We start from the raw sequence: 13,401 nt of genomic DNA, 5'->3' as shown, positions 1-13,401 counted from the left end.
GCTACAGACTTCAGTTAAAAACACAAAGATTTAGATTAGCACTCAAAAAACAGAATCTAAAGGTAGTATCTTAGTCAATGTTTAGAGAACCAACTGATCTAATTTGGACAGTGTTTTGCAGCAGAAAGTTCAGGAGTTCAATTCCAGATAGCTGGTTTGTTTGTTTTTTTTAAATTACTTCAAAATAAGTATTCCAATTTTGGAAGTGAAAGGCATATTAAAGTGAATTGCATTGTCTTCTCTGACAGGCTGTCATTATGAAGAGACAAGAAGCAAATTAAGAGTTCAGTGTCACGCTAAGTGTGTCACTCTATTTAGCCAACATCTAAACAAATTCAGAGACACATAAAAATCTGTAAGTATGAATTTAAATGAGTCGGGTTATACACGGAAACGATACATTTTCAAAATACATACAGTCTGAAAACACCTTAAAGTAAGCAAAGGCCACTGGGAAAGAGAATAGTGGTGTGTGATGACCGGTGTCACTATGTTATTGCACATGAACAGGTGATAGCCAGTGTAATAGGGCATAAGGTTGGCTTTTGCCATGGCCACAAAGCGGTGTTAAGTTTTATCAGTTCTACCATTTCTACTTGGCTGTATCAGAGCCAGTCACACAGAACAACCAGTTAAAGACTGAAGTGCTGTTAGCAAGTAGTTCAGTGCCCACGTATTTCCAAGGCAACATATTACTGCCATTTTCCAGATTGTCCATTTACTTTATATCCAAACATGGCATTGAATTGACCATCATCTCTCTCTAATGTTCTTACAGAATTCAAAAATTAAACTATTAAATGGGGAAAATATTTTTTGTTAATGCAGGTTCACATTCAAGATAGCCCTTGTAGACTGTTTGTTAAATATGAACATGTGGTTATCCCAGTTTTGAAGAGACTGCCATTCATTAAACTAGAAGTTAAATTATGTACTATTGCTGCAGTAATCTAAAAGCATATGCATATATTGTCATATTTGGGTGAACGAGATTGTTAGGGTTTCTCATTTTTATTCCTAGCTTGCATCTTTCACTTAACAGCCACAAATAAAACTATGAAGCAGATCCAAAAATACAAGGGTTTTCATTACATGTTTTAATACCATCATTTGAATGATCATTTATTGACATTGCTACTGATAGGATGAGTCCATCTTCCCTAGTTTTCCCTGCTTTAGCTGTTACATACTCATCCCTTCTTCCATCAGTAAGTTTCTAATCCCTTTTCAGGACATTAAAGAGTACAATTGCCTGAGGGAGTAGGAAAGTATTTAGACTTAAGGCTAGTCTTGTGGATTTGCATTAGGTCTTCAAACATAATCATTCATATTCTCATTCATAGCCAACGCTATGACAACAGAGCAAGAGCATTATTTTCATTATTTTCAGGGGAAGGGGGGGGGGGGGGGGGGGGGAATATATATATAAGGTCCTAGAACTTATTCTGAGGCTATTCCATATGTGAACCCTAACAAACCCAAGATACTAAAAAAGCACATGAAATGATTCTTACAATTGGGCTGTAAAACACTGTCGGAAAAAAAGTCTTCATATTTGGTTTATAATTCCGTGCAAACTACCTGTTTTAAACTTCTGGTGATTGGAGGAGGGGTTCAGGAGAAATTACTTAGTCGAGAATACCTTTTAGGAAGAGGCAGGGGTTACAACTGTTAAACTGTGATACTCTACCATCCTTTGAAGCAGTGATATTATCCTAATTGCAGAGAAGTTTATTTTGACATAAAAACCTAAGAATGATTGTATTACTTCAGACTAAGGATCCATCTGGCACAATATCCTGTCTTCAGCAGCAGCTATTAGTGTATGCCCAGAGAAGAGGAGAAGCAGGACAGGCATATTGAATATTTTCCCCTAACACTTTCCTAGCCACGGACTATTTTCATCTCAGGGGATTTCTTATGTATACTACAGTTAATCTAGTTAGTGACTCCCAACAGATTTGTTTTCCAAGTGCTTGCCCAGCTCGTCCCTCTGAACTCATGCAGAAATTTTTGCACTTACAACACCTTTTAGTAAGGAGTTTCACAGGTTTATCAGCCCCAGGGTTTCATTCCTGACTGGTAATGGTAAGCTCACCACCTATCCATTTAGACATAAAGCTCATTTTGCCCAGCATGCACCACTTCATGTTAATCTACAGTGAATATTATCTGCCATTTTACTGTCTTTGAGAATCATTGCACAAAATCTGTCTAGGATAGAAAGTCCCTATAAAATGAACAAAAACTCAACAACCAAAAAACAGTCTGTGTACTCTAAGGTAGTATTTATTACAGTTTGCATCCAAATTTCTACTCTAAGTATAGAAGCAGTAAGGAGTAGAGTACGCTCCAAGTTACTCTGTACAATGGTTCAAGGAAAAGTACACACGCAGCTGAGAACTGCATTATATCACATAAGGCTGAGATAGTCTTAATGCTTCCATTTCCTAACATCTTGTGTGCATAATTTGGTAACTTTCTAAGAGTTCCTTTAAGAGTATTTTTAAACATAATGTCAAGTGCTGTGTCCTACATACAGCTGAAGTTTTAATATTATCTTTATAAATATGTCTAAGTATGTCTATTATATTTATATATAATAATATATAAATATATATAAATGTTGTTAGTTTGGACCCTTACAAGAATGTTACAGAACATAGGACTTCCAAAGGGAGATCATTAAGGATGGCTATGGGATGCTTTTCAGTGTGTTATTTGTAAGAGAAGCTGAACTGTATCTTTCATTAAGATTCAGATTTGGAATGAGAGACTAAAAACTCAAACAATCATTTCAAAATAAATAGTATGCAGCACGATAACTTTGTCTGTCCTTTTTCCATTAACATACCACAAGAAACCTTAAGGCTTCAAAGAAGACTCTTTTGAAAGGATCTGGAAAAAAACCCCACCTTTTTGAAATAGGTTGTATGATGGAGTTAACTTGTTAAAAATATGGGATGTTTGAGCAAAATATTTAAACATATTCAGGAGAATATATTTAAAGATTAGGGTATTGCCTTTAGATCCCCTACTCCAAGCTATCATTCTACCCACAGAAATTTTTCACTACTGTTTCAGTCTTCTGTGATGTTCAATCTGCCATATGCAGGATTATAAAATTTGAAGCTGAAACATTTTGCACGACACTGAGTTTTGCAGATACTGCTTAAAGGAAGAGAGAGGTATGCAAATTGGGGGAAGCAAAGGCAGTCTATCTAGATCCTTTTCTGAAGAGGGGAAAATTTATAATTTGTGAGTGATTAGCAGTGGTTTATTATCATATATTTTCTAATGAATTGCATTACATTCTTTTAAGCTAGCTGCTGCTAAGTTCAATACGTCTTGGTCTTTTGTCTCAGAGTACTGTCTATAGTATAGTCTACTTCTGAACAAAAAGCCTGTTGGAGGGATCCTATTTCTTCAGAATAACATTAAAAAAAAGGTGTTTTCAAAAGCCAGGTACTCAACCATGCAATAAACCAAAAATCCTAGCAACATTATAAGAGGACTCAGGCAAAATTCAACTAATATGTTTGCCAAGAGGACTTAAAAAAATTAAATTTCAGTTTGGGGGGGGGTTGTTTATTTGGTTTTTTTAAAGGTATTTTTCTCTCAGTATCTGATATTTTACATTTAGGCATCTCAGTCAACCAGTAGTATGAAACCTACTCAAAATCCAACTTTGTAACATTTCTGTATCTACCACATCCTTCCACTAAAATGATTGCTCTCTGAGGTAGACTAACACCAAGACTGCACTGGCAAAAGTTATCAATGCTAACCAGGAAATTGAGAAAGCATAAAGTACAATGCGGAACTTCAAATGAAATCTTAAACTGGACATGACAAAGATTTCACCCTTGCACATTAGAACTTGTGCAATTATATATAGAGAGAGAACATTGCACCTTTGTATATGAAAAATATCTGAAATCCTAGAGGCTCAAACTACCTCACAGGCGACAGAGATGCAGACCTTAAATCTGGAATTTCTTTCCATTTAAAAAAAAAAAAAAAGACTAATTAGGTTGATGAACAATACTGATTTAGTATCAGAAGAAGAAATATTTCAGCAACACAAACCAAAAAAATCCCAGCATTTGGAAACATATGAAACCTATGTTTTCCCATGAATGTTGACATTTTAGCTTTTTCATGACATCTTCAAGCTACAAGCTCCTTTTTAAATAATTTTATTTTAGATCCTATTCACATAAAAAGGGGAATCTTTTTATGTTCTCTTTGTCTCATTTTGCTTAGGATTATTTTGATACTTTGGATTATTGTTTTCTTTTAATTTATTCTACTTCTCTTTTTTTTTTTTTTACATGTATTTTCAATAGAAATTAATGGAACATTATTAACCTGCATTCAAAAATGGTAATTCATCTTCCCTGGTTGTTAAGGTTCCCAATTAACCCCATAATAACAAAGCAGCCTTAACTAAAGCTTTCAAATTGTTGTTCTTCCTCTAGTTATAGATTTTGTCCAACAGTCACCTGTAACTGCTACTTAATCTCTGGCTGGAGATGAGCATCATTGTTGGATGTTTAATGATGATCAAAGTCCTTTTATTATAGTTTGGCTCTGTATTTCAGAATTTCATCCTATGAAATCAAAGTAGAGAACTGAGGAAGATGGTGGAAATTCTAAGGTTACATTAGAACTGATGAGGAAAATTTTAAAATGTCATCAGGGAGATGGCACTGAGAACTCACAGTAAGGTTTCTTTACTGTGCTTTCTTCATTACACACTGTAGGGTAATTAAGCAGCACAATTTTTTTAATGGATTTATGCAGGGTAAACAGTGCTGTAAATTCTCTTCTCTCAAGAGTCTACCCCGTACTATTTCTTCCAAAAAAATCCTCTCTTTGTGCCACAAGAAAATATTTGAGAAATGAAAATTCATTACAGTGGACATACATCAGTGCATCACCATTTGAAAATTGTTTCATTATGAGATCAGTGAAAAGAAATGCAGCATTTTAGGGGGTTCGTATAACACAGTCTTGCGTGAGAGAGATTCCTCTTCTTAAATAGGACAAAGCAAAAGCTTTTTTTCTCTTTTACCCTGTTCAAAAGAGTTTGAAGTGCCAGGAAAAAAAACCACGTAGAAAACTCCAGTGCTGTCTTTCTGTCCACTGCCACTTTTTAACAAGAATTTATAAATACACTGAGAGAACAAAGCCAGGTTTATTCAGCTGGTAGCATACTCCTGAGCGCTAAGGTCATTCTTTACCAAAAGACTTCTGACACGCCGTGGTGTGCCCTAAACTCATAGCAATGCGTCCCTGCAGGGAACAGCATGGTGACTGCTCTGTTGTGAGAGCAAGGCAAGAGCACAATTAAAATGCCTGCTTGATAGGCCTCATTTTCCCACTTAATCAAATTCACCCTAGAGCAGAGACAGCTTTGCAGTTGCAGCACTAAAATCACCTCATGAAATTACGAAAGAATGGAGAAGGGATGAGCATAGCATGTCTCCTGCTTAGGCAAGAGCCCATGACAGCTCAGTACAGGCCAGTATGGGAAGAAGTTTGGAAAGGGCTGAAAGTATAAGCAGCGAGACCCATGGCTGCAGCTCTTGGTGCTTTGGCAAAAAGCAGGATGCCCTGAGCCAGCACAGTGGTGGGGTCCTCAGTCACTGCATCTGAACATGCTTTCATTACAAGGTTTGGAAAAGAAAGGGAACGAAGCAGAGGTCCAAGTGCAAAACTGCAATGCACTGAGGGCTGAAAGACAGGGGTTGAATTACATACTGGTTGAATTACCTTAATTACTCACTGTGATAAATTGGCATTCTACTGCACACTCTTGACAAAGTTTAAAAAACAAACAAACAAATAAACCTATTCAAAGATATCTGATGAGCAACTGACCCTTAAATGCATCTAATCCCTGTATTACACAAGGGCAGACGTAACATCCAGATACGCACTGACAACAGTTCATCTTCTAATGTTTCATACTAGTTTCTCAACATTTCATTTGCCATCTCCTTTGCTTGGGAGATGCAGATTAAGAGTACTGACAGAAGGCTTGATTTTCTTAGCTCACTTCAGGAGTGTCTTTGAGTTGGTGCATGGACATCCACGGAACAGTTCTGGGAAACATCAAGTTCACTTGCATGGGACTCGGGAACCGTCATCTAACCAACAGTTTCTGGTGCTTCTGGGTTGTGAGAATCCACTGCTAGTACCTCAGAAGGCAAAGATTTATAAAAAAGGCAGAGACTATCGAAAAGATAGAAAACCTCAATTTTTTATTACCTAATTGTATTGCCTCACTGTGGGTTAATAGATCACAGACTTCTATCACCATTTGTAGGCTTTGTTTCAATCAAAATGCTTCAGGACACGCTCCACAGCTTTGTTGAGCGAGATCCAATTGCTCAACTTGCTTTAAAGACCGTTTTGCTTATCTAAAGGTGATGGCTTATTTCCACTTTACTTGGTACAATTGGATATAGTATAGCAATGTAGTTTCTACACCTCTGTCTCTTTTGTAAGGGCAGCTGGGAATAATTTATTCCCTTTCATGCTTTCTCATGAATAGCTGCAGTTCTTACATAATTTCCTTTAATCTTCACTTCAGAAAATACAAAAATACTCCTGTGACTCAGAGATGGCCTTAACAAGTGAGTGCCGTTTCTCATTCATTTACTTTGCCATATATTAAGCTAATAAATCTAAGTGAACGCAAAAATCATCATGGGTCTTTCAGAAGGTTACATCAATACAATTAAACATGCAATCAAAACTGAACCAGAATTTTAACAACTTGGGTTTATTTATTTTTTTTTCCTTTTCTACTAAATCTTTATCCTATTACAAAATCCATTAACCAAATGCTTCACATACTCCCATTTCTGTTTTCCAAGCCTGTTTTTTATTCAGTTGTCAGTCTTGCACAGTTTACCTGAAGAAGTTTTCAGAGGCCGAATCCCTGGTGATGAAAAATACTATCTTGCTAGAAATCCCATCGAAGGGGAAAGACACAAGGAAGTTTCATTTGATAATTCTTTTCAGTTCATCGTATCAAGTCCAGTAAAAACTGTGTCAGGAAGCATTAAAAAACAAAACCAAACCAAACCTTTCTTTAGAACCACAGTTCCTAAAGTCTCTAAAGGAAATAGATTTGAGGATGACAGATGCTAAAGGGCCACGTGGATCTGTTTTTCCACATTATATCACACCAAGCATCTTAGCAAAAGCACAGCTCTATTTGCTGAGGACATGAAGCACCTCTCACTTTCAAGCTCAGAAATTCGAAAGACTAGAACTAGAGAACTGGAGCTTTTAAATTCTTCAGCCAACCTAATTGTCAGACATCACTGGCCCAAAAGGTGTTTGATCAACCCATTAATCAGTGTCTGAACCGCCCAGCCAGCCTTCAGCACAGCATGGTGAAGCAGTACAGAGGCAGCAACCATGTACCTCTGCTTGCCCGGCTGGGACCTGGAGCAGGGCAGGGTTTGACAAAGGAGCAGCTCACAGGTCCTTAGCAGCAACTTGTGTCAGAGACAGGTAGATGCCTGGGGACTGTAACCGCTGCAGCCCTCTGATTTTTTTATCCTCCACTGTCTGTCTGCCAAAATCTCTAAGTTCCTCTGAACTCACTTAATTAAGCAGCACATATTAGTTGGCAGCATGTATGGAGACTACCTGCTCTGCAGTTTAAATGCTGTTACATGAATACTGCCAACTATTAAAAAAAAAAAAAAAGGCACTTTTACAGATTTCTTTTACAAATTCATAAGAATATTCTGTCTTCCACACTTAAGAAACTGGAAGCAAAATGTCTTATGAATATTCACATTAAATACTCAGTTAACAGTAATTCCAGATCTTTGGCCTCACTGAATAGTTTTTGTGACTTATCATAACCAAAAATTAACCAGCCAAAACAACACGGAAGAAAACACACTACTAGAAAATAGAAGTAGTAAAAATTCATGTTAGTAATTCAGGAATATTTCCCTCATTGTTATTCAACTTCAAGGTCTGAAGGGACCATCTGAGAGACAGAGCGACAGTTGTTTCCTACACGTATTTAAACCATCCAGATTTTCAGCATCACTCATTCATAAAGCTATGCAGGATAAGTGACTACATAGAGAAAGGTACAGATCATTTCAGGATCAGTTTTATTAAAGGAGAAACTTTTTCTTTTGCATTAGAAGTACAATACTTTTTCATCTCTAGTAATACTTCCTAAGACCAAGAATATGATTTAATCAATTGTTGAAATAATTTCATTTGCCATATTTAAGATGATTGTGCACAGATTAAATATGAAGTGTTTTTAAGCTTTGTGCTTTAAATCTGAAGAAAAAGAGAGGAAAAATGCAGTATAGTTACATGCAAGAAGAGAGCTATTAAGAGCTAATTAGTCTCAATATTCTCTTTCATATAATCTCTTAACTGTAAGGAAAAGTTATTCTGGAATATTTACCTACTATCACTAACTAGACTATTACATTCTTGTAAAATATTTGAATTAATCTCTAGGTTTTTAAGCATTTATTTTTAAACTGTCCACAGCTTAACTGAAAATGTTGATAATGGGACAACCCTGATATATTCCTGGGAAGGATGAGAGTTTTACATTCACAACCCAAAAGCCAGATCCCGTCTTCTGCTAACTTCTGTAGAAAGCATCACTCCAAGAGTAAAAATCCCAGCATATCACCCTGATTTTTAAGAATCATTCCATCAATGCATCCACAACATGCACACCTGAAACTGAAGACTTGAGCTGAAACTTTTTATTATAATAACCGTGGAATCCACACCATGCACTGGAACCAAGAATGAAATTTAAAAATCGCCTTGTGAATTTTTTGTTGTAGAATGGGGTAGGAAAGGGAGCGAGGCAGGAAACTTGTCTAGTGGGACATTCAGTCGCGGTATTTCCCTCTCTTCCTGAACTGGGTCATGAAATGAGGCACCTCCTTCAGGGTGTTTCAATCTATCTGTGACAGAGAGCCAACACAAACCATTTGGGATCTCCATGTGGTTGGGACCTATTCTTACATGCTCTCTGCTGAAGGTGAACATCAAGAAGTGGTGTGATGATGATACTTGCTCTCAGGACAGTTACAGATCTCTTTGAGTGATTTCACAGAGTGGAGTTTAAACCTCAGGTCTACTCACTCCCAGAAGGATTCCCTCACCATCGGAAAAGAGTTAGGCTCCCTGTTACCACCTCTATCCGGTCTTGTAATGTTTACATGTCTTGCTGTATGAGAGATTAAGAAATGGAGAGGGCTCTTATCCATACTAGCTGATTTTGGAAGTGTGGACATTCTCCTTGGACATGGAGGAGACATCTCAGTCCTCTTCAGGCTAACCAAGCAATCAGCAACACAGATCTTCTTCCCTGGCAGGCAGCCTGACCAATAGGTTGTCACACACCCCGTATTTCCAAAGTTCAGGAGAGGGACATCTAATAAATCTATGTGCCAATAAAGTGAGCAGCTTTGGAAAGCATCCATAATAAACTGCTGTCTCAAACAGACTTGGACTTCAGGCATTGGTAGGCAGGGGATCTGCAACAGTCAAAGGAATACTGTTGTGAGCCCCTGGATGCCTGTTCTAGTGTCTCCCATATCTTCAGGGAAAAGAGGTCTATGCTCAGATGATGTCTTCCTCTTGGCAGTAGGCTAGAAAATATTTCTGTGCACAAACAGGCAAAATTAAAGACTAAAAACTACCTTCTGGTAATCTGGTTTCTCAAAGAAAGTGCCGTCAAAAAGTACATCCCACATTTGCATAGATTTTTTTTTTAACTAAGAAAAATCTCAAGCCTGTGATCAGTGTTATTTTACACCAATGGCATCAATCTATAGATTAAAAAAATAAAAATCAATCCATAGCTTTATTTACATAAGCCTAGAAGAGTGAGATTACTTCAGTTTGTTAGAGAGAGTACAATTTCCACAGCCAGAGTTGTTCTCCTCTTTCTTCTTTCTTTGTAAATGCACATGCTAACCGGGAATTTGAATCTGTCCAAGAAAACCTAGCCTCCTTTACGACAGGCATTTAATATGAACATGCCTGAAAAGGACATACTTGTGAAAATTTACCACTGAAGTCAGTGACAGTTTTGTTTCTATCATCTCTTTAATCCCCACAGTCTATCAATTGTGACAGTTAAGAAAATCTTCCTAGCCATTGCTCTGAAATTATGTTTTCTCCATTTCAAAATAACTTACAATCTATTTCTTGATCCCTCAATGATTTATCTCATTATTTATAATATACAAACTCATGTTGCATCTGAAAACTGAAACATTCTCCTCAATTGCAGCGCTAAGTTCTTTATGACAATGTTTCAAAGAATGGGCGCTTCCAACACGCCTCGAGAGGCAGCAGGCAATAGAGTAGGAATTGGTATGACATTTGAGAAATGCTGTCTTCAAGTATTTGAGGGAGTCTGTTTCAGTTGTGGAAACACATCAACTTAATACATAGCAGAAATCATGGAAAATAAAAAAACTTTGTTTAAAAGACTATTTCTTTTCACTACATTTCACTACATTTTGCTGTCAATCATAGTAACATGCTGAAAAAAAAAGGAAGAGATCTGGATGTATTCAGGCAGAGCGCGCCACTTAAAACCCATTGTAAAGATTTATGCAGCATTTACCTTCAAGCAAGGGGGTTGTTTCATTAGTATTGGTTACAGCTGAGTCAAATATTAAGCACAAGTCCCTGTTTATGTACTATCACAGACAGCTATACAAGATAATTTTTATTTTGAATATTGAGATTCACCACAGAACAGGTCCGTAGTGCTGTAAATGGTTATAAAATGTGAGCAGTAAAACCATCAGTCACCAGTGATCCTTAGCTGGGCCTACAGCCAGTAAACCCAGTCTCCCTCCTAGCTCACTTTCTCATTTTCTAATCAGTGTAATCACACCAACTCCAGCAGAGCTTGTACCAATCTATAGTGATGTAGATTAAGTACATATTCAACATGCCTACCCATACAGAAAGGAGGAATGGGTTAGATTCAGTGCATGTGCTTTCAACAATGTATAGTTCCAACTTAATATTAAGTATAATTTAAACATTAAAGAACACCCGAAAGAAAAACCAGGGGCCAAATTGTATCAACAAGGAAGTTAAATTATATTCACCATTGTGCTCCTTAGTAAACATCTACATTTCGAAAACAATTGGTCACTCGAGTGAGCAGATTGCCTGCATGTAAAAAGCTAAATAAGCACACATTTTTGTTTTGGATAGCTAGCCTACATTTTTGAATGCTCAAGACAGAAACAGAAATATATTTAATATACAAATTGAAGTATAACTTTCTAACACTTTTAACTAGGCTTCCTCATTCATCTTCATTAATTATCAACATAATGAATTATGCATTAGATTTTGCAGGGGGAACAGTAACTGGTATTGCAACAGTTGAGGTTAATGAGTAGACTGGGCTATGCAAGAACTGAAGAGCGGAGCTCTACCTCTCTTAGCGGTTCAATTATTATCACATGATATTGATCTTATTTGTTACATCATTTGAACATGATGAGGTCTATTAACCTAATAATAGTAGTAAGAGACTGTTGCCTGTAGTAAAAGCGAACTGAAAGTTTCCTAGGAAGTGTCTCAGTTCTTAAGAATTCCTAAGAGTGGGGGTTTTTTGCTTGCTTGTTTCCTTTAAGGAAACACATTTCACACCACTCTTCTTGGCTTTCCAGTAATCTAGCATTGAAAATGTGCTGCTTAATTATAAATGAAAGAACTTCTTTTAGTAGTAACATAAGAATCATTATCCACAACAATTCTTGAAAATGGTTTTGAACTGTGAACTTAGAAAGCTTGCAGTACAGACATCCATCTGAAAAATAACATAGTGTGCATCGTTTGATAGATGTGAAAGGAAAAGCTTGGATGACTTTGTGAAAAAGTATTGGTGTTCATTTCTAACATAGCTTTCTTCTTGCATTGTACACTACTTAATTTCCATAGAAACCCACAGGAGCAAGAAGCCAGCATTTCAGAGAAATGTGAATTGATACAATTCACAAAAGGGAAACCACGACAGACTAGGAATAGTACAGAAAATAAAGTCAGGGAAATTCTACGTTACCAGACACTCAAAGTTACCAAAAACCTGTATCAGATTTCCGCAAGTTACAAGCATCCTATAAAATACTGGCTGCCAATGTTTATGCCATGATCTTTATAGCATTATAACCCCAAATCTGATAAATTGCATGCATCAATACTTTAAATTATTACTGAAGAGTCAACTTGCTTTCAAATCTTTCCATCAGTGCCTAAACTGGGGGGGGGATATCATCATCAGAAACTTTCAAAATACTTGTAGTAAAATGAATGGCTTTTAATTCTCAATAATCATGTTAGTATAATTCGTTATTATCTGCTGATGCTGGACTTGCACCTCTGCTTGATGATTTTTCCAAGGCAAAAAAAAATATTCAAGTCTAGAATGACATCATATAAGCTATTGTATTTGTCAGCTGTTGGGAGTAGCCATAGAAAACGCTGAATTGTGAGAAAAGTATATTATCCAAAGTGCTAACAAGAAAACTATACTGTTTGTTCAGTCTAGCTTAGAAACCTTACCTGGTACTGTACAATTTGTCCAAGGTTACAGAAAAAATAATTACCTACATAAAGCTGACAGCCATTTACATTTCAAATTCTTTAAGGGCAAAAAGCACAAGCATTATTTAAAGTTTGCGGCAAGATTCTATAACATCATACTGACAGTTTGCAGTTGATTTACATCTGAAGATAAGCAAAAACAAGCCTCAGAAAAAGAACGTAGTCTGTTTGTTAAAGTAAATCAGTTCAATAAACAGTGACAATAAAAAGCATGAAATTTTTCTTTCATGACCATCGTGTGATGATTCTGCATTACCTTTAATGTACACAGATGGACAGGTGAAAGCACGTACACTCACGTTCCGATTCGGATTCAGGTGTGTAAATGCTTGGAGAACGTAACAGCGTCTAAACACTCTAGCATAAGACTATGTATTCTGTGTTTATTATGCTCAGCCACAAAACAGTTCACAGATTTCTTTTTATTATTATTATTTACAAGATGAAAGGAATTATAATGGAGGACAATGCCATCACTATATTAAGCTTAGGCAATTTTCTCGTTATCATGCTGCACAGCTCGACTACAGAAAAAAACAATCATTACCTGTGTGAAGAGAACCTGTGATTAGCCTGAGAAGGTACTGGGCAAATTTCAACAGTTCACGCTTACACCGCTTCCTACAGCCACTCATCTTAAGCAATAAGGTTTCCTCTGAGAAGAGCCAGAAGACTTTGCCAATAAAGGGAACAGTTTCTGCCAGCAAACTTCTGGGGCAGTTTACAGCCTCGCACCTCCTC

The 13,401-nt window shown here is 36.8% G+C and overlaps 1 protein-coding gene across 2 annotated transcripts in view; it reads right to left on the bottom strand.

Annotated features, from left to right (window-relative positions):
* KCNIP4 (Kv channel interacting protein 4) overlaps window positions 1–13,401 on the bottom strand; it is a 466,638-nt gene that overhangs the window by 327,465 nt on the left and 125,772 nt on the right. The window contains exon 1 of one of the 2 annotated variants that reach the window (XM_009324067.1): window positions 13,208–13,295. The exons of the other annotated variant lie outside the window; for it this stretch is intronic. Within the exon in view, the coding sequence (XP_009322342.1) occupies window positions 13,208–13,295 (88 nt within the window). Of the gene's footprint in view, window positions 1–13,207; window positions 13,296–13,401 lie in introns of those variants that run through there. 2 annotated transcript variants of the gene reach the window in all.

This window comes from Pygoscelis adeliae, unplaced genomic scaffold, assembly GCF_000699105.1.
Source record: "Pygoscelis adeliae isolate BGI_AS28 unplaced genomic scaffold, ASM69910v1 Scaffold24, whole genome shotgun sequence".
Lineage (NCBI taxonomy): Eukaryota > Metazoa > Chordata > Aves > Sphenisciformes > Spheniscidae > Pygoscelis > Pygoscelis adeliae.
Note: the sequence above shows the minus strand (reverse complement) of the source record. Positions and strands in the feature narration are given on the sequence as shown.